Genomic DNA, 19,411 nt, shown 5'->3' with positions numbered 1-19,411 from the left:
ACGTGCTCTCAGCTGATTACAAATCTAAGGCCATTAAGAATTCATTTAAATGTATAACCTCTATATTTATTATTGCAGTCTTTTAGAAAGTAAAGTATATTTTAGAACTTGATCACAGCCCGCAGTAATACACTGTTGATAGGGTTACAATTAAGTCAGGGTTACAATTATTTCATTCTACAAAAAACAGATACACAAGATATGATTGTTTGCAATGCAAAGTTTATGATTGTATACATTTCAGTGGCATGTCCAGTCTTTTGACTAGGGTGGCTCTGACTAATGGCACAATGTAAATATTCACAAACATGTCAAATAAAACATTTATCATTTTTCTCAACTACTCATGTATTCTTACTGACATTACAGTATATTACATTCAGAATCATTCTTATAATTTTGGCCTCAAAGTTAATATACCAATCACAAACCAATTGAGTGGCACCAATATAAATCCTTGATACTTTAAGCCTTCATAAAGAAAGAAGTCCTCCAAAATGTGACTGGATACAAAAGAAAGCAAATTCAATGACAACTTTTTAAATGAAAAAAATAAGTGGATCAGATTGTGCCTCACTAAAAATATACATTAAAACAATGACATTAACTCTGTTCAAGCAAATAGGTAGACCTACCAATCACTACAAATCCAAGAGGCAACACACATGTAAAATAAAGTACAACACAACACACAACATAAATAATTCAAAGCACAAAATAAAATGAAAATAATTGCCTATGGAAACAAAATAATGTTTTAACAACATTGTGACAAACTACAAATCCACTACACAACTGTTTGTGGGTTTCACACCTGTAATGGTTCTGATCAAACTGAACAGTCTGAACAAGACAGGTGGGAAAGGGCACTGTAGCTAGAGCTGAAGGGCCAGGCATTTAACTCTGCATTTCAACAGACACTTTGCCACAACTTTAACAGACTTAAAAGATATAAAAAACTCATTATAAATGACATAACAAATGTTTAAAAAAATGTAATGATATTATCTTAATGTGAAATAAAAAGCCTTTTGACTATGAAATCTGTGTCTGCCACATGTAATGATAACTAGTAAGAGTAAAGACAACACTTTAAAATATGAAATGACATAAAATGAAGATAAAATAAAAGAGGTAATAAAAAAAGTAGTAAATGTATAAGCTATTAGAGCAACAGGATTGCTTTTGTACATTGCAAACTGTCTCACCGGTTGCACAAGTTCTCTTTATGGGGTGTGTTTAAAATTCCAGGAAAGTGAATGACTGTCTGTCACATATTTTTCATGCTGTAAAATGTATGCATCAGTGCTTGTGTTGCACTTGTTTGTACAAGATTAAATACGCTTAAGAGAGAGTATGAAAATGAGACAGTTTGCCACACCTGAAACAAGCAAAAACAAAAACAAAATAATACAAATTCATCATAAAATAGACAACAAATGTTTTTAAAAGCTTAAATGTCACAAAGTGAATACAAAATTAAATATGCATGAGCTACAGGATTGGCACGTGTACCTTCAATCTGTCTTATTTATAATTTGCTCATGTGCTTTTTTGAGGTGTGTTTGGAATCCATCACAGTGATTCAGTGGCTGTCACGCCTATATTTCAAACCTAAAATTTGTCTTGGCACTTTTGCTGCACTTGTGCAATTTGCACTTTGTTATTGACAGTCCCTTACCCTAGTTTTCATACTGAATGTCATAAGCAAGGGGTCCATCAATAGCAAAGCCAAGGTAGAAAGAAACTTTTTCTGTGCTGCAACCACTTCTTGTACCAGCAATGAGAGCTGGACGCACAGGGATTTTCAGTTTTCTGTAATTGGCGAACACCTCTCCTTGCTCAATGGTTCCAACGACTCGATGAAGACGTTTGATAATAGCCTTTTTTTAAAATATATTTCCATTTCGCCAAAGTTGTGCCAAGGTGTCACGTCGCATGTCTTTAAAATTCTCATCTAGTTGAGGTTTGGAAACAAGCCTACTGAGTCCCTCTTCTTTCCCTAAGTAGAGGTGGGCAACTGTGCTCCTATTTCGAAGCAATGAGAACCTCTTGCAGGATGATCTTCGAATTGCTTTCACATATGTCACGATTTCTTGGTTTTCCTGAGTAGAACTTGGCCAGAACAGCAGCAAAGCCAGATAGTATGGGTCTGGGAAGGGATACCCAAGTCCTACATCTGTCAGAGTTTTCAAAAGCAGATCAGAGAGGTGGTTGAGTCTCTTTACATGCTTAGATTTTGGTTTTAAAAGGTAAAGAACTATCTTTGACAAAATGTAATTGATAGTTTCCTTTGTCTGTTGTTTTTTATTGAAAAACTGCTGTTTTTGTTGCAAGAATGCATAGCATGCTGTGATCTCCTCAATCTCGTTGGCAGGCTTGTCCAAATGCTGAAGAATCCCTGTGAATGTATCTGCATGTTTCGCTTCAAGAATCAATCTTCGTTCTTCAATATCTATTTTCAAATTGAGATTAGGATTGCTTGGTCGTTCTTTTCGCATTTCATCAGTTGCAGTGCAAAAAAGATTTACAAAGTCTTTAAAAAACCCACTGACGGTCCAACGATTCTTTGAATCAAATTCGGAATCGTTTGCTTTAATATATGTGAAGTAACAGTCAAGAAGATCAAATGTGTCTTTAACTTCAGTTTTCAAACCAAGGAGAAACTGCTCATGTTCTTTGATGATCTCCACATATCTGTTGTTGATGTCATTGTCATCCTTATGCACGCTGGTGATTGGGATTACTTTTTGCAGGTAACTCTGGAAGTACTTCTTCTTCATTGGATCTCTTTCCTCAAAGAACGGCAATCTGCACAATATCTCAAAGATTATGAAGGCAATTTCCAGCACACCCACATAGCCATAAACATTATATGACTTTCTGGGAAAGTCATCAGACTCATCAGCAGCAGCTTTATCCTCAGGGTCATCCTCTGTGTTTACCAGCTTTTGAGCGCTTTGAAATGCTCTGATGGCATTCTGCGCTATTTTTATGTTTGTGTTTAAGTCTTCTGGATTGTGTGATGTTTCCTGCTTTTCTCTGTTGTTGTTAGATTTTAATTGTTTTTTGTGAATTTGCCCAATTGTGTCGAATGTGTATGGGTTTTCTTTGATGTTCTTGGCCTTTTCTGCCCATTTCAGAGCCTCTGGGAAGTCAGATTCGTTGATGTATAAATATCTTGCCAGGGCCTGAGGAATAGATGCACTTTTTTCAAACCTGGATGATGCTTTCACAAATATTTCTTGGACAGTTTGCCTTCCTTGCTGGCTGTGGACTTTGTCTATAAGAGATGAAAATAGTCCCCTCTCATCTTTGCTGCGCTGCCTTTCAATTACCATTTGTTGGATTGAGAATCTGTGTTTGGCTACTCCAACACTGAAGAAGAGATCACAGTGAAGAACCTCCATAGTGATATCGCTCACTTTTAAAGAGAAGCTTCTCTCTAACTCTTCCAGACAGGCAGATGCAATGGCCGGATGAAGGATTCGGATTCCTTTATATCCTCCCCAGTCTTCAACCTTGTGTACAATGAGAAAGTTGGAATATGGCTTCATTCTGTCCAGTACACTGTCCTCTCTCCAATGTATCATTTTCATTCCCAAAAGTTCTTCAGCAAGAGAGAGAGATATTTCGGATTCTGCAACATAGGTATTCAGTAATGCTAAGAAGGCAAACGTTCGGGCCTCCTTTTGGCTGAAATCAAAGTTCTCCAGTGTGTTATGAGCAATGCCATCAATATATTTCTTATCAAAATTACTTTTCATGATCATGAAGCTGTAAAAGCTTTCAGGTTTTTCATGAGTTTCTTTGAGCTCTTTGAGTTTCTTTTCAAAGTCCTTCTGCTCTTCTTGTGTCAATGAAGACGTTATATGTTGACTTTCTGTTGGATTGTGCTTTCTGAATTGCTCTTTTGGGCTATGGGAACGAACACAGTTAAGGATAATGACTTTACAGTTTGGTTCATCATCCACATTAATGTTCAAACTAACTTCTTTACGTATGCAGCTCACAAGGTCGTTAGGATTTTCGGTTCCTGTTGAATCATCCACTAACAGCAATACTGGAGATGGTTTCTCACTTTCAAGTTTCATGAGTCTTTTGACTTGAGTAGCTACTTCTGTTTTTGGCACTGTGTTGTCTTTCAGCACAGCGCATCTTAACTCATGACGGAGATCCCACATCACATGCATTGCTAAGGTGGTACCTCCACAGCCCGGTTGGTGAAACAGATTGAGCAGAACACACATGTCCTTTGAATCTTTCAAGTTAGACCTGATCATCTTCTTCACATTGTCATACTTGTCCCGCTTGATAAATGGCTTATCTTTGTTTTTGTCACAGAAGTAAAAGTTCCACCATTTTACTTTGCCTCCTCTGAAGAATTCCTCCTCAACGTTCTTTCTAAAATCTTGGAACTCTTCACTCTTTTCATCATAGGTATTTTCACACTGATTCAGACACAAAATATCCAGAGCAGTAATGAAATCTTCATCCTTCGGTTTCAAGGCAATGGCACTGGAACCAGAAGAGGGAAGTAACCTTCCAGATGACTGATTGAATGGCCCCAGTGCCATTATAGTACCATTGATTTCACTTAAGGTTAGTTCATTTATTGATAGACATTCAATGTCGAAATCACACTTTTCCTGTATCAGCTCCCTCCATTTCTGGTAAGTGCTCTGAGATTCACAAATATTGATGATGCTTTCCTCCTTGATGTGTTTTATGAATGATTTGTAGATGTCAACGATTGGGTCTTTCTCAGTGACCACAGGTGAAAGTAGGAGAAATATGATGAGACTTCTTCCATGGTGAAAAACTTCGTGGTTGCAGATGAATGATACTAACTGTTCTACGTCTCTGCAAGATTTCCTAAGCCAGTTCTTATAGTCTAACTCTTTGTTCAACTCGCTGTCAAGGTCATGTCTGCCATTGCAGAAGATCCAGCTTGTCTGCTTGCAGAGGTTAAGGTCCTTTATCACTGAGTCAGTCTTTCCTTGATATTGTGATGGAGTATGCAGATTGGCTAACCTTGACTCTCGGTAGGAATGACAGAGTCCCCCAGGAGCAACAGAGTTGGGGTCAAAGTCTAGCACACAAAATAGTTTCAGCTTAGTCAGAAACTGGAGATACTGCACTTGTTCTGGACTGCTCTTGTTCACAACAACAACAAATCTGTCATATTGGTCTAGTGAGTTACCACCACAAGTTAACAAATTCTTCAGTTTCTCCCCCTGGTTAGCTTCTTTCTTCAAACGGGATTTTGAAAGAAGACTCTGCTGCTTCAGTTGACCTGTATGAACAGTATAATACATCTGTTATTCAATATAGAAACAAAATATGCCTACAAAACCAAGCATTTTCAAACATTTTCATTCTTATCAAATCCTATAAAAAAAGCAAACAGTGTGTCAGTCCACCTCTGAATACTCTTGGCTTTTTCTCAAAAAACGTAAATCCTAAAACAATTTACTCATACAGTAACTAGTTGAATTTTATAGAAAGCGTCAGTCATTTCAAAAATGTAGTCACTAGAAAATTATGATGGGAATTTACAGTGATTCAATATTATGTATGTAGGTTTCCTGACTACAAAATCTTGTCAGACAGAAGGGCGTCGCCCTGACCATTGTCAGGCAATTATCATATGGATGTTAGGGCTTGTAATTAACATGCTGCGCTTCCCCTTCTGTCTGCCCCCCCACCCAATTTAAGACTGTAATGTGGATTGCCTTCCTTCCTGTGTCTCATCTGTATAAATGACATTGCTTTTCTGTGTAACGGGGTCAGATCCTGGTACTATCTACTAGTGCAGGACCTCTGTCCTTTCCAGCTGGAAATATGATGACTTTGGTTTAAGCTTGTATTTGTTCTTTTCTTACCAGAAGGTGATTAAGTGTGGAATTTCCACTACAGTTTTTCTTACAAAAATTAATCAAGAAGGATGACATTTTTCAGCCATGGATTGATCTGAATGTTGTGCTCTAGTGACTTTTTGTGAAAGCATGACAGTGTATGTGTTCATTTTAATTAAGGAGCATGTCACCAAGTGCAAGAGAGTGGGTAATCGTCGTGATCCACAGTTTGTACATTTGTTTATCAGCTTTTTTGTCAAAAAAAGATCCCTTTTTGTTAAATCTATCTGCCATTTCATTTTTGACTGCCCTTGGATCCAACTTCCTGCCAAACCCTGACACAAATAGTATATCAGCCTTTTAATACAAAGGTAACTCAGTATTGGTTCACTGTTTTTGGGATTTGTAGAAAGTAGTAATATGTGAGTCAGTATGTGCTAGGTAGTATTAAATAGGATTTAAATCATTACAAAATAATGCAAATCAGCAAGAAACGAACTCTTTAGAAGTTATCTAAAGGTCAAGCTACTTCACTATTTGAAAACCTTTTTTACATTGGTTGTCTTACCAGTTTTCTTCTCCAGATCACAAGCAAGTGGGTGCTGATTGATGTTGAGTAGAATGTCTCTTGTGACTTGTACAGCCTCATAGGTTCCATAGTGGTCAGTCACTATCTTGGCAGTGTCCTTAGTGTCCTTTCCCTCTAGTTTACCTCTAGGAATCGATTGATTTGTGGATTTAGTGAATTCGTAAAAATGAAATTCTTTCAGGCCATCTTTGGAAAGGTTGTCTAGAATTTTCTTTATTTCCAAAGTGATGTTTTGTTTGTCTTCTTGGACTGTGGTCTGCAGGAAGAAAAAGTAGATATTAAGTGTACATTTAGAAATGTAATTAGAGCCTATATTAGTGAAAACATTTAATATACTATGAATTATAAAACTGCAAAACACTTTACCCCAATCATTTCTTTTCTCCTTTCCCCCAAGTCTTTTTGGTTTGTATGCTGAATTCCGTCCTTCTCTGAAGCTTTATTGAATTGCTGCTGAATATTTTCAGATTTATCTTCAGCCACATTGTCGGTTTCTGATTCAATTTTGTTTTGTGATTCTGGTTGATTGGTTGTTATGGCCTGAGGTAGACTCAGTTCAGGTTGAGTGGGGTTTGGCTTTTCTGTAATATCTGTGATGTAAGATATAGGTTGCAGTTGCGGTTCTGGTTTGTTGTTCAACATGTGTAGTTCTGCCAGAATCTTTACAGCAGGACCACTTTTAACTTTCAAGTCCAGAAAATCCTGCTTCTTGAAGCAAACCAGGCAATCTCCAGAAACATCTTCCTCTCGAAGCGTTTCTGCATATTTGTCATATACCTTCACATGCTGTAGTAACCACTGGGTCACTTGCTGCTTAGTCCAATTTTCCACATACGCTGGGAACTGTGACTCAGGTCGTGGTCCTTTCTTGAGACTTTCTAGATAAGATGTGATCTTGACAGCAGGACCATGTTTTATTCCCAAGTCCAATATGTCTGTCTTTCCAAAGACATCCAAACTTGATCCCGAGACCTCCTCTTCAAAGAATTTGTCTGCAAGAGTCTCATGAACTTTGACCTCTGTCATCAGCCACAGGTGGACGTCTTGCTCTGTCCATTTTTCAAGGAGTTGAGGTGAGGGCCTTGTTGTCATTTTGGTTCACCTAAAAATGGTAGTAAAAGATTCAAATAATTAACAAAGAGAGACCTAAGAGAAATGAATGCTATAACATAACAAAGATGCATATTTAAAACATTTCTTTATAGAAATCATGATTCTATGTGTACCTGATAACTATGATTTCTACTGATACATGATGATGATTTTAAAATCAGTTTTAGGAATATTCAAAAATCAGAAGTTCAAAGGTTTTGCACCCGCAGCTCACAGCCAAAGTGGGATCGAGCGAGAGAGATACAGTACATGCAATTTATGTAAACAAATATTTCCAAGGCACTCCTTTATAATTACCCAAAATATCACCCCACACACACACACACACACACAGCGGAAAAACGATATCCTGTCACACAGATCTGCTATTTTAAAGTAAAGTCAACACATATCGACTCTAAAAAAAGTCTATATTAAGAACGAGAGATGTTTTAACATAATGGCTTAAAGAAATGACAAATGAGCGAGGGTGATGACGTCAGAGCATCGTCCTATGTGCCGGTGTTTTGTCAAATTATGCACCCCCGTCGTGAAATGCACCCCCTGGCCTGCCGTAAAAAGCGCCCCCCCAAAAAAAGATGCTTCTATTAATCCCACCCTCAAGCACTTTGGAGGGTATTAGTTGCAGGACTAGAACCAATAAATGGAGCGAGTTTCATGTATGTGACACGTGTATTGTCAGCATACTTGTTAGGCGGAGTGCGTTGCGGTGGAGATTGAATAGAACTCAGTAGTAGACAGCTTTCTTTAGCCTTCATTAGGCATATTTATTTATATCGTGGTAGGGGAGATGCGGTTGTGCTGCCGCTCTGTATTCGATCCAAACAACATCTGACCGGATAAGGTAGAGGCCACAGGTAGTGCAAGGTATAGTCAGTGACGTCACGTCCTGTACGCACTGCAGACAACACTGCCCTCTGCAAGACACAATGAGCAAGGGCGCACATAATGGTACAACATTTAACACCCCCGCTCGATCCTAGCTTATTGTGGTAGATTTTCATAACAGAATACAAACAAAACAAATATTCTCCCCATTTGGCCTTCAATACAAAATAAACAACAAAAATACAATGGCACATATATGCATTTCTTCCACTTTAAGTGCCAAACAAATACTGAGCAAATGTTTTCAGTTGTAGCTTAGTGGCTGGTTTTGTCATTATGTCAGCTAACATGTTGTCAGTAGGACAATATTCCAAAGATATCCTCCCGCTGTTCAGTTTCTCGGATAAAGTGATATTTAATATCGATATGTTTGCAACGCTGCCGATTTACTGGATTTCTGGCAAGTGCAATAGCTCCTTGGTTGTCATCATAAACCTTGGTTTGCCCATATTGATACTCATCAATACCCTTGAGTAGCTGTTGTAAATACATACACTCCTGTATGGCTGACGCTAAGGCCATGTATTCTGCCTCGCAGGTACAGTGCAACTGTTGGTTGTTTTCTACTCTTCCATGAAATGAGAGCTTCTCTCACTCAGACTGGCACAGTACCCTGTGGTGCTACGTCTGTCTGTAACCTCTGAGGCCCAGTCTGCATCACTATGGACTATTAGGCCCAGTTTACCTGCGTCATCCTTCTTAAAGCATAATCCACGGTCCGTTGTACCCTTAAGATACCTGAACACATGCTTCACAGTGCTCCAATGCTCTTCACTTGGTTCAGCAAAATGCTGGGAAAGTTTACTGACCACAAAACTTAAATCTAGTCTAGTGCATGTAGCCAAATAGATCAGACTTCCTACTGCCTCTCTATACATCCTTGGCTCTTCCATTTTTTCAGCATTTTCTGTGTATTCAAGTTTAGACTCACATGGGGTTTCTCTGACCCTACAATCTTGCATTCCAAATCTGGAGCATCATTTTGACAATTTTCACAACCTCCTCATTGTTAGCAGCAATTATCAGATCATCAACCCATACAATCAGAATCACTTTTTCGTTTTGTTTTTCCCTCATGTATTGACAGTGATCAGCAGGATTTTGTTCCAAACCATTTTCAGTGAGATATGCATGTAACAGAGCATTCCAGTTTCTGCCTGACTGCTTTAGACCATATAGGGACTTCTGTAATTTGCATACTAACTTTTCTCCAGTTTTTGACTTTTTCTCATAACCTTCAGGTTGTTCCAAATAGACCTCACAATCAATGGCTGCATGCAGGATGCAGTTTTCACATCCATTTGGTGTAAAACTAAATCTTCCTGCACTGCCTTTTGCATGACAACTCTAACAGTTGTCATGTCAGCTGTAGGTGAAAAGGTTTCCTCATAGTCAATGCCTTGTTTTTGGCTGTAACCTTTTGCAACAAATCTTGCCTTATACTTGTCTGACCCATCAGTATCACACTTGAGAGTATAGACCCACCTACCCCCCACTGCCTTTTTGCCTAGAGGCAACTGGGTGATCTTGAATGTGTCGTTCTCTTCTAGTGACTGCATCTCGTCATTCATTGCATTGATCCACTGCCGTGACTTGGTTGACCCTATGGCCTCCTGGTAATTTTGTGGTATGTCACAAACTGCTCTATAACAAGAGTCTACACATGTTACCAGTTGGTCTACTGTATCCTCAGTCTCATAATCCTGTAAGTGCATTGGCTTTCTCCTAGCTCAAGGTGGGTTCTTTCTAGCCTCACTCTCAGTGCCTGACTGTTCACATTCAGCCACAGAAACCTCACCTTGAACACTTTGACCTGATGCATTTCCCATTTTTTCATCAACATTTTCCTCATTGTCAAGGACCCTGGGGTGTACCTCACTGTCCTGACATTCAATGTGTGACCCAGGTGTCTGTGTTTCTTTCTCTTTGGCTGTCTTGTTTGTGAATTTCACCAACCTGTGTTTTTGGACCTTATCTGTGTCTGGACAGTACACAAGATAAGCTGGACTGTTCTTATCATGGCCAATAAAAATGCCCTGCTCACATCTGGAATCTAACTTCCCCTTCTCTTGTGTGTAGGCAAAACACACAGATCCAAATTTCTGAAGTTTGGACATGTCTGGCTTCTTGCCTGTGAGCATCTCATAAGGTGTTTTCTTTGTGCGATTACTGTAACACCTGTTTCTTACATAGGCTGCCGTCTGTACAGCATAATTCCACAGTGTGTCTGGCAACTTACTGTCTAACAGCATACACCTGCCCATTTCATAGAGGGTTCGCCAACCTCTCTCTGCTGTGCCGTTTTGGTGAGGTGAATAGGGTGCAGATGTCTCATGTCTAATCCTATTTTTGGTAAACAGTGATTTGAATTCTCCATTAGTAAATTTGCCACCGTTGTCTGAACGTAAACATTTTACTTTTCCATAAGGTGCTGAGTCTGCCAAGAACCTCTCTGTGGCACGTATTGCATCCCTTTTGGATTTGAGAAAATAAACAGTTATGGCACCCGAATAGTCGTCTGTAAAAGACTGTGCATATTTGTGCCCTTCTAAGCTTGGGGTTCTCATGGGACCGGCTAAATCAGTGTGGACCAGCTGTAAAGGTTCTGTAGCCTTTCTGTCTGGCTCCCTATTCCTTGTCTGGGTGAATTTTCCTTTTGTACAAATTTCACACAGCTGTGCTGGCCTCACTGTACTGCCTCTTATCTCCATGCCTTTTACCACACCCAGTAACTTTTGTACATCGTCATAATTGCAATGTCCCAAAATGTCATGCCAAGTTTACATGTCATGGCACACCTTACATTTATCAAAATGTTTCTGAACAGTTGGCAAGTAAAACAGATTACCACTTTCATGGAAGTCAAACCGGTTGTTACCACTCTTGGTGATCATGTGGCTGTCCCCCTTCTTGAAAGTGACTGTCGCTCCTCCATTTGTTGCTCTTGCCACTGAGAAGATATCGTGTGGATACGTCGGCATATACAGTGCCTCATGCAGCTGCGCTCTTTGTTGACGTCTATCGTTGTCTAGCAGGTAGATCAGCGCCGTCCCTCTGCGTTGCGCCATCCCGCTGCATTTGGTCCCATCCGCCAGCTCGATTGAATGGGTGTCGGGCTGGAATGTGTTGTCAAAGCTCTTGAACTTGGCGATATTGTTCACTATGTGGGATGTCGCTCCGGCGTCCACCATGATGCCTTTCTTCTTTACGTTGGCTGATGGCCTCTCGCTGTTTGCCTGCTTGGCCATGAAGCAATGCTCCTTGTCGCCGTTGTCCTCCTCTTCTTCCTCTGCAACCTTCCTGGTTCCGTCTTCTTTTCCCTTTTTCCTGCACAGGGACTTTGTGTTTGTGTTGCTCTTGCAGTGACTGCACCACACTTTCTGGGTGCACTTGCTTCTAATGTGTCCTTTTTCTCCACACTTGTAACAAGTCACTGAAGTCAGAGTGGCTTCTCCATTCGTCCTGTGTGTCTTGGTGCCTTGTCTACCTTGCCTTGTGTTAGTCTTGATCACACTGTCCATAGATCCAGTCGTCCTCATCTTCTCAGATTCTTCATAGACCCTCAGTCTTCTCTTGAAATCTTTAAATGTAACATCGTCCTCGTTCTGTGACAGCCAGTGGCCTGAATGAATCTGGCAGTCCATTCAAAAATGGTGGCTACAAGCAGCCCATCACTCATGTTCTCTCCTGCATCACGTAGAGATTCAATTATATTCTCAGCCCTTATAATGTAATCAGTCACAGTTTCATTGTCTGCCATTTGTATGGTGGTCAATGATGTATACAGGTTTTGAATCCTTGGCTTGCTTTTTCCTTAATAGTGCTCCCTCAATAATTTCAGGGCTTTCCTTCCATCCTCGGCGGCATCATGTCTTATCAATGACAGGCTCTTATCATCCAGGGTATTCACTAACTGTGCATTCTTACAGTCTTAATTTTTTTCTGGATCTGCAGCTAATGCGGCTTGACCCGTGGGCACTCGCAAAATAGTGTCTTTTAGCTTAAAAATGTGCAAACGGCTAAGGAATCTCGTCTCCCACAGATCATACTTATCTTCTGTTCCATCGAATAGAATCTGCTGGGGTGTTCCTGCTCCCGCCATTTTTTTACATTGCATCCACGTTAACACGTCTTCTCTTTATACAGTTCACTTATCTCCAAACATTGGGTTGCGGCTTGTAGAAACACCGGAGTCTCTCAGCGCCGTCTTCATCCAGGTCCCACTAGTAGCTTCTCTTGGCTAACAGCTCGTTCTTCTGTTACCTTGTTGCTCTAGACTGGCATTCCTGGGCCCATAACCTGTTAGGCTGAGTGCGTTGCGGTGGAGATTGAATAGAACTCAGTAGTAGACAGCTTTCTTTAGCCTTCATTAGGCATATTTATTTATATCGTGGTAGGGGAGATGCGGTTGTGCTGCCGCTCTGTATTTGATCCAAACAACATCTGACCGGATAAGGTAGAGGCCACAGGTAGTGCAAAATATAGTCAGTGACGTCACGTCCTGGACGCACTGCAGACAACATTGCCCTCTGCAGGACACAATGAGCAATGGCGCACATAATGGTACAACATTTAACATACTTGCCAACCTTGAGACATCAAGAAAATGCGGGAGAAATATGACCCCGGGAGGAAACCGGGAGAGGGCAATGAAATCGGGGTTGCGTTCGAATAGTCCATTTAGCTTAGGAACCGTCCTAAGCGAGTGAAATGACCCGGAAGTCCCTCAGTGGCAGCCATGATAAGTGCAGTTCGAATTCTCTAGAACAGGGGTTTTCAAAGTGTGGGAAGGTGAGCCTCCCCTCAGAGAACATAAGAACAGCCGCGCCCCCCCTCCCAATTATTATTGCCATTATTATTATTATTGTTGCTATAATGCAGGGGTATTCAATTGCATTTCAAAGAGGTCCAGTAAGAGAAAATGTAATGAAATGCTCTGTTTTCGCTGTCTACCTTCCGCCATTTGAAATTACTCCGACTGCTTCTCTCCTCTTGTCTCGTCTCTGTGTTTGAATCTATCGTGCTGACTGCACCGATTTGATTGGCTGAGTAGCGTCACCTCCTTAAAACATTAAACAATAACTTTAACCTTTTTATTTTTATGTTTTAAACATATTGTAACTCCCCCAATACTTGGACTATTCCTTGCACCCCTCTAGAATAAGCCCGAATGGTCTCAACCATATTGCATCAGTAACGTGCACTTGTTGTTATAACAAGATCGCTGGTAGCGATCGGAACATTGAGTGTTGTTCAGTTTGTGTGTTGTGGAACATGCGTGTCCGTGCATGAAAATATACCACACACCCAATTACAATTGCATGTTCAATTCACTACCCTGGAAGTTAATACAGTTGTTAAAGTTGGAACAGCCTGTGGACAGCCGTTCTTCCTTGCGTGTCAGTCGCCGACACCTTCTTACAGAGGACAGGCACATCTAGCTGCAGCACGACACGTATATTTCCGCACGCCGTGTTCTCAAGCCATATTTTTTTTTAACATTTTCAACATGGTGGATAAATCCTTATATGCTCCCGGCAACACACTGAACGTCAGCTTTGCCTCCTTATTACACTCGGGGTGAGTGTAATAAGGAATAGTGCGAACAATAAGTCTGCGTCTTTGATGCACACAGGAATAAACGCAGATCATACTCTGGCTGCAGCCTTTACCGGTACTTGCTTTTCATCAAAGTCAGTGCGGAAAACCTGCACTCACACAGGTAGGTGGAGGTGAAGGGAATGAGCACTTTTACAGCCTTTTTGGCGAGGTGGGGGAACCCAGTCTCCACAGACAGCCACAAGTGGGCAAGTGTCACTTTGCTTGTCTTTTTCTCGTTCTTTTGTGTCTCACGCTGCGCCTCCCCTGAAGCTCTCTGGCGCCCCCCAGGGGAGGCGCGCCTCACACTTTGAAAACCGCTGCTCTAGAATGATAGGAAAGGAGGTTTCAAACATCCTTTATAAACTCCTTTAGCTTAGGAACCACTGGAACTCCCTAACCGAAAGGAGAGGAGAAAATGCTGCTCCACAATGTCTTGCAGCCGCAGCATTTGACGTCACACAACAGTCGGCCGTTCACGGACACAAACGATTATGACCGAGAAATTATATCATGAAAGTTACGGTGCTTATTAAGCATCTTAAAACGTATGTGGTAAGTTGCCAAAGTGCATTGTTTTGAACGTTCATCAGTATTATAATCAAAAAGAGAAATATGAACGTTAGTTTTTACTGAAATGATCCAATAAAGTCAACATTTCACTGAGCTGTGTGGGGTTTGTTCAACTTTTAAAAAGATGTTTGAATGGTGATATACACAGTGATAGGTGTTAAAGACTAACGTTTATAATAAATACATTTGTATTGATTTTAAGATATTTTCATAGTTCATACAATCATTCGTATTGGGATCATTTGTATTAATGTGGACCGGAGGGAGAGGGTGACGAGCATAAGTTTCACTTTCATTTTTTATTTCAATTCCAATTTTGGTCATGAAGAATATGTTTCTCTGTTGTTCATAAAGCATAAAGCAACAGCATCAGAGCAAGGTGCAGAGTCTCTAGATGAGTCCGTCGTTCTTATTAAACATCCATGTTGTAGTCCGTTGTATAGAAAACTGTAGTATAGTTTCCCCACAGCAGCAGACGCACTCAATGACGTCCGCTGGCACATCATAAACACGTCGGATAGTGAAAGTGCATTCGGATTCTCTAAAGTACCGCAGTCTCTTCTCCTAAGTCCTTTTGAATTCTCCCATCCACTATCCCTTAACCCCGTGACGTTTCACTCAGAGGTCAAGGAATAGGAGATAGGGTTAGAACTTAAGAGCTGATTTTTAAACTATCCGAACGCAACCCGGGAGGCTCCCGCGAAAATCGGGAGCAAGGGGTGCATATCGTGGCAACCAGGCTGTTCATAAAAAAGCACCACCCAAAATAAAGAAATTAGCCTATATTAATCCCACCCTCAAGCACTTGATGTAAAAATAAACAATGCATTGTAAAGCACAAGTACAAGCAAAAGTATACAGAGAGGACGTCACAATTAAATAAAAACATACATTAAATAAAAAATGCACTGAAAATAAGTGATGAATGAATGCAAAATCCAGGATTCGACAACCCAACCATCCAAAATACACTGCGGTCAAGCCAGCCTCCACTTCGGAAAACACAGTCAAGCCAGCATCCGCGTTGTTTTGCGGTGCGCGAATATCCTATGCATTACGGTAGTGGCCTGGAAAAACTGCCTTCAAAATAAAAGTGCTTACTTGGTCAATAACAATTATACCAAACATATTAAAATATGTACTATATAGGCCTAATGTGATCAATAATAATGTAAGACAAACTACGTATTACTACCACATTATAACTGAGTGAATGTAAAACTCAGAGTTTCAAAATAAAAGACCTTTTAAGTCTCATATATGAGCTATCATCCCTCTGTTTTTAGATAAGAATAAAACAAAAAATGTCCAGTATCAAATACTAATATCACTTCAGGGTGATAGCAGGACACCCCATTTAGTCACTCAGAGAAAATCAGGACAGTCTGATGTAGAGTTTCAAAATAAAAGACCTTTGAAGTCTCTATCATCCCTCTGTTTTTAGATAACAATAAAACAAAAACTCTCCAGTATCAAAGACATATTTCACTCCAGGGTGATAGCAGGACACCCCATCTAGTCACTCAGAGAAAATCAGGACAATCTAATGTAGAGTTTAAAAGTAAAAGACCTTTGAAGTCTCATATATGAGCTATCACCCCGGAAAAAAATGATAGTTTAAAATAGAAGACAAATAAAGGTTAAAGCAAAAGTATCCATATTCACTGTAAAATAAGAGTATCTACATCTAGATGCACACTATAGAACAGACAAGAATACATTTGAAATTCTCAAAAGTATGCACTGCATGTACGATATAAGTACAATGTAGCAGACGGATCAAACAATGTATGGTGCTGGGAGTTATCTGCTGGCCAGGGATGACGAGTTGTAGAGAGTTATTGCTTTAGAAATGTTTTTCTTTATGTAGTTATGTACACATGACGAAACACTGTTGAATCTTTGATTTTTTTTTGGGTGTGGAGTCCTTCCAGCTCCTACAATGCACTATCTTCCATGAGCTGAAACTGACATAAAATGCACATGTACTTTTTGAGTAATCCTTTGTCAAACTCTGGCAAACTGTACAATAATGCATGTTTTCTACCATCTTTAGTAAAAAAAATAATCAGTAAAAGTACTTGATTGTACTTTTGGTAGTAGTCCAAGTAGTACAGAATTCAACATAACCGATTTTGTTAAGAACTTATTGCAAAAAATAATTGTATCTTTCATCAAAGAGGGCAGAGAACATGCATTATTGTACTCAGGAGGGGAGTTTGACAGGGGATTACTCAAATAGTACACAGTAAAATTACTTGATTGTATTTGTGGTAGTAGTCTAACAAGTACAGAGTCCAACAGTACCAATTGTATTAAGAACTTATGGCTAACAATTATTGTATCCCTCATCAAATATCATTGATTGATTGATCAAATAGCCTAAGCACTTGTACTACCGTTAGCGCCGCTTCTCGGCGATTACCGTAAAGACGCTATTAATCGCGCACTCAAAAATGAAGCGCGGCTCATTTGACCAAGCAAATGCGAGAGACGGCTGAGTTGACCACAGTCAATTGAACCCCCTTGTAACAACAACCCTGCTTCGTTCACCGCTAACAGTAGGCTACATGTGTTGAATGTAGTTTATTTGCACAGTTGCATTCTGGAATTGTAGCGATTGAAGCCCAGCTCTGCATTTTAAAAAGTAAGTTGTTAGCTACAGTCAGCAAGTCCCCGGTAGCCTGGGCGGGCCAACAAGAGGTAGCTCCTGCTAGCCGCTCCCTGTCAACTCCAGAGCAGCTGGGAGACTGTCCAAAAAAAAGATGGTTTTCATGTCTAACAGGCTTCTCTGCGCCTCCTTTTGGTTGGTCATCCTCTCAAAGTCCAATCCCAATATTGACTGTCTGCTGTCTGCCCCTTGACCACTCAAAGTAATAATTAATTAAGAGAGAGAGATCTGGAATAGAGAATTTAATATATATACCTGGAAAGGATGGGGGGGCGTCCCATTTCCAGTAAAAAATGTATAAGGCTACATTAAGCCCTTGTTCTTTTCAACCGTTATTTTATGTGATTATAGTTTTTTTTCAAAATGATCATGTATTTGGTGAGTAAAATAGACACTTTATGGGAATTTTTGTGAGTTTTTCTAAACATTTTCTGTTCACCATTTGTATGTACCTACCATCGTCTTTTTTATAGTGTGTCTGTTAAATTCATATACTTTTCGAAGTTAGCTTTGTATAATCTTCTAACAGAAGACGCCAACATTCTTGTATGCCTTTGTCCTTTCTGCAGTCTGTGCTTAATAACCACAAACATTTTAAGAAAATGTTTCTGATTTCTACATAACTATTTGAATGTTGGTTTAGTGCTCATAAGGACACCTTTTTCCTCCAATAAAGATATTAGATATTGTTATTTACACTACATTGCTGGAGTTGGACCTCTTTAGATTTATTTACCTTCTCCATGCACCTGGGAAGTAGGTTAAGTTGTGTCAACAATGTCCATTGTTCTTGTTGGCCAGCAACCGTTACGACAGGGTGTGGTTCCAAAAGCTTTTGACAGAGAACTTATCAAGCAGGCAATGCTGATATTATATATAAATGCTTACAACATTAGCTGAAACAGCTAATTATAATACAACATTGTTGATTCAGAATAACTTATCGGGTACATTTTACAAACAAAAAGATCTCTCGCAAAACGTACATTTGTGCAGCCAGTGATTTTTCTCACCTTTTAAGGTCCTTTTAACGGCTCATCTGACCAGATGTTGGCTGCTGGCCTTCTTTCCTGGAACATAAGAGGTTTCATGTAATTCTGAACAGAAATGTAACAGCACTTCTGTTTCCTGGAAAAACCAGTGAAATTAATAACTGCGCAGTAAAATCCTACCTCTTGCGCTGTCTTCACCCGAGTAATGGGCAACTCCTTTGCCTGAATGTCCATGTGACATCACTTCCTTCTACTTCCGACCCATGGGACCCCGGAAGCGGAAAATTATACATTGACGTCAATGGAGAGAGAAAAGTCATCTTTCGATCCCGTTTGAATTGTGCCACGAATGACACATATGATGTTTGTCAAATTAAAAGAACATTTTGCAAGTCAAAAAAATAAAAATCTGTCGTAAAACTGTGAAGTTACAATTTTTTTATTTTTTTTTGTGTGAAACCGCTCAGTGAACTACAGGTCTCTGGTCTCGAATCATCCGAGAAGGTTGGAGCAGCGGACACACGTGCTGAGAATGAGTAGACGGAGATCTTCTTCTTCTTCTTCTTCTCTTTTTTAATGGCGGGTCGCAAACAGCTTTTGGTTGCATACCGCCACCTACTGTACACGAGTGTGTATCATCATGTCAGTCCTCTAATAGTAGACGGAGATAGGAGTGAACGTTGAAGTGAGTGCGAGATTGAGAGCAGCTGGTGGAATGGCTTATTTGAGTCCTGGAGAGGAGGATATGGAAAGTGCATCTGAAGGAGGATGGAATGAAGTAAGGAAAAAGACTTCAAGAAAGAAGATAGACATGTCAAGTGACAGTCTTAGTGAATCTGATTCACAGAATGAATTGAAGAAAGTAAAGAAAAGGATTGAGAATGAAGAGTGGAAAGTGATTGTGGAGTTTGGTGAGCAATCAGCAGCTAAACTACATCCAGTGGCCCTGACTAAAGCAATTCACAAAGAAATTGGATCGATAAAACAAGCAAGATTTCTGAGCAAAGGACGGATGTTGGTTGAGTTGATTAATGCAAGACAACAGGAAAAGTTACTGAAAATGAAGACCCTGAATGAAGTTCGAATTAAATGCCATGTTCCTGGAGCAAATCGGAAAATACTTGGAGTT

At 40.0% G+C, this 19,411-nt stretch overlaps 1 protein-coding gene across 1 annotated transcript; it reads right to left on the bottom strand.

The window, feature by feature from the left end:
• Positions 1-205: 205 nt before the first annotated feature.
• LOC307024079 (sterile alpha motif domain-containing protein 9) lies at positions 206-18,489 on the bottom strand. The gene is made up of 5 exons (XM_079657889.1): positions 18,463-18,489; positions 18,304-18,360; positions 6,814-7,549; positions 6,427-6,703; positions 206-5,296 (listed from the first exon to the last, which is right to left on the bottom strand). The coding sequence occupies exons 3-5, from the start codon at positions 7,537-7,539 to the stop codon at positions 1,890-1,892; spliced, it is 4,410 nt and encodes a 1,469-aa protein (XP_079514015.1). The 5' UTR covers positions 7,540-7,549; positions 18,304-18,360; positions 18,463-18,489; the 3' UTR covers positions 206-1,889.
• Between the last annotated feature and the right edge of the window lie 922 nt (positions 18,490-19,411).

Source organism: Notothenia rossii (genome assembly GCF_949606895.1).
Source record: "Notothenia rossii genome assembly, chromosome: 1".
Classification (NCBI taxonomy): Eukaryota; Metazoa; Chordata; class Actinopteri; order Perciformes; family Nototheniidae; genus Notothenia; species Notothenia rossii.
Note: the sequence above shows the minus strand (reverse complement) of the source record. Positions and strands in the feature narration are given on the sequence as shown.

What these genes read in the sequence shown, in the direction of transcription:
- LOC307024079 (XM_079657889.1), bottom strand. Translation starts at nt 7,539, where the DNA reads ATGACAACAAGGCCCTCACCTCAACTCCTTGAAAAATGGACAGAGCAA. An exon ending in GGAGAAAAGAAATGATTGGG is followed by an intron (nt 6,704 to 6,813) that starts GTAAAGTGTTTT and finishes TTCTTCCTGCAG; the next exon opens with ACCACAGTCCAAGAAGACAA. An exon ending in TGATCTGGAGAAGAAAACTG is followed by an intron (nt 5,297 to 6,426) that starts GTAAGACAACCA and finishes CTGTTCATACAG; the next exon opens with GTCAACTGAAGCAGCAGAGT.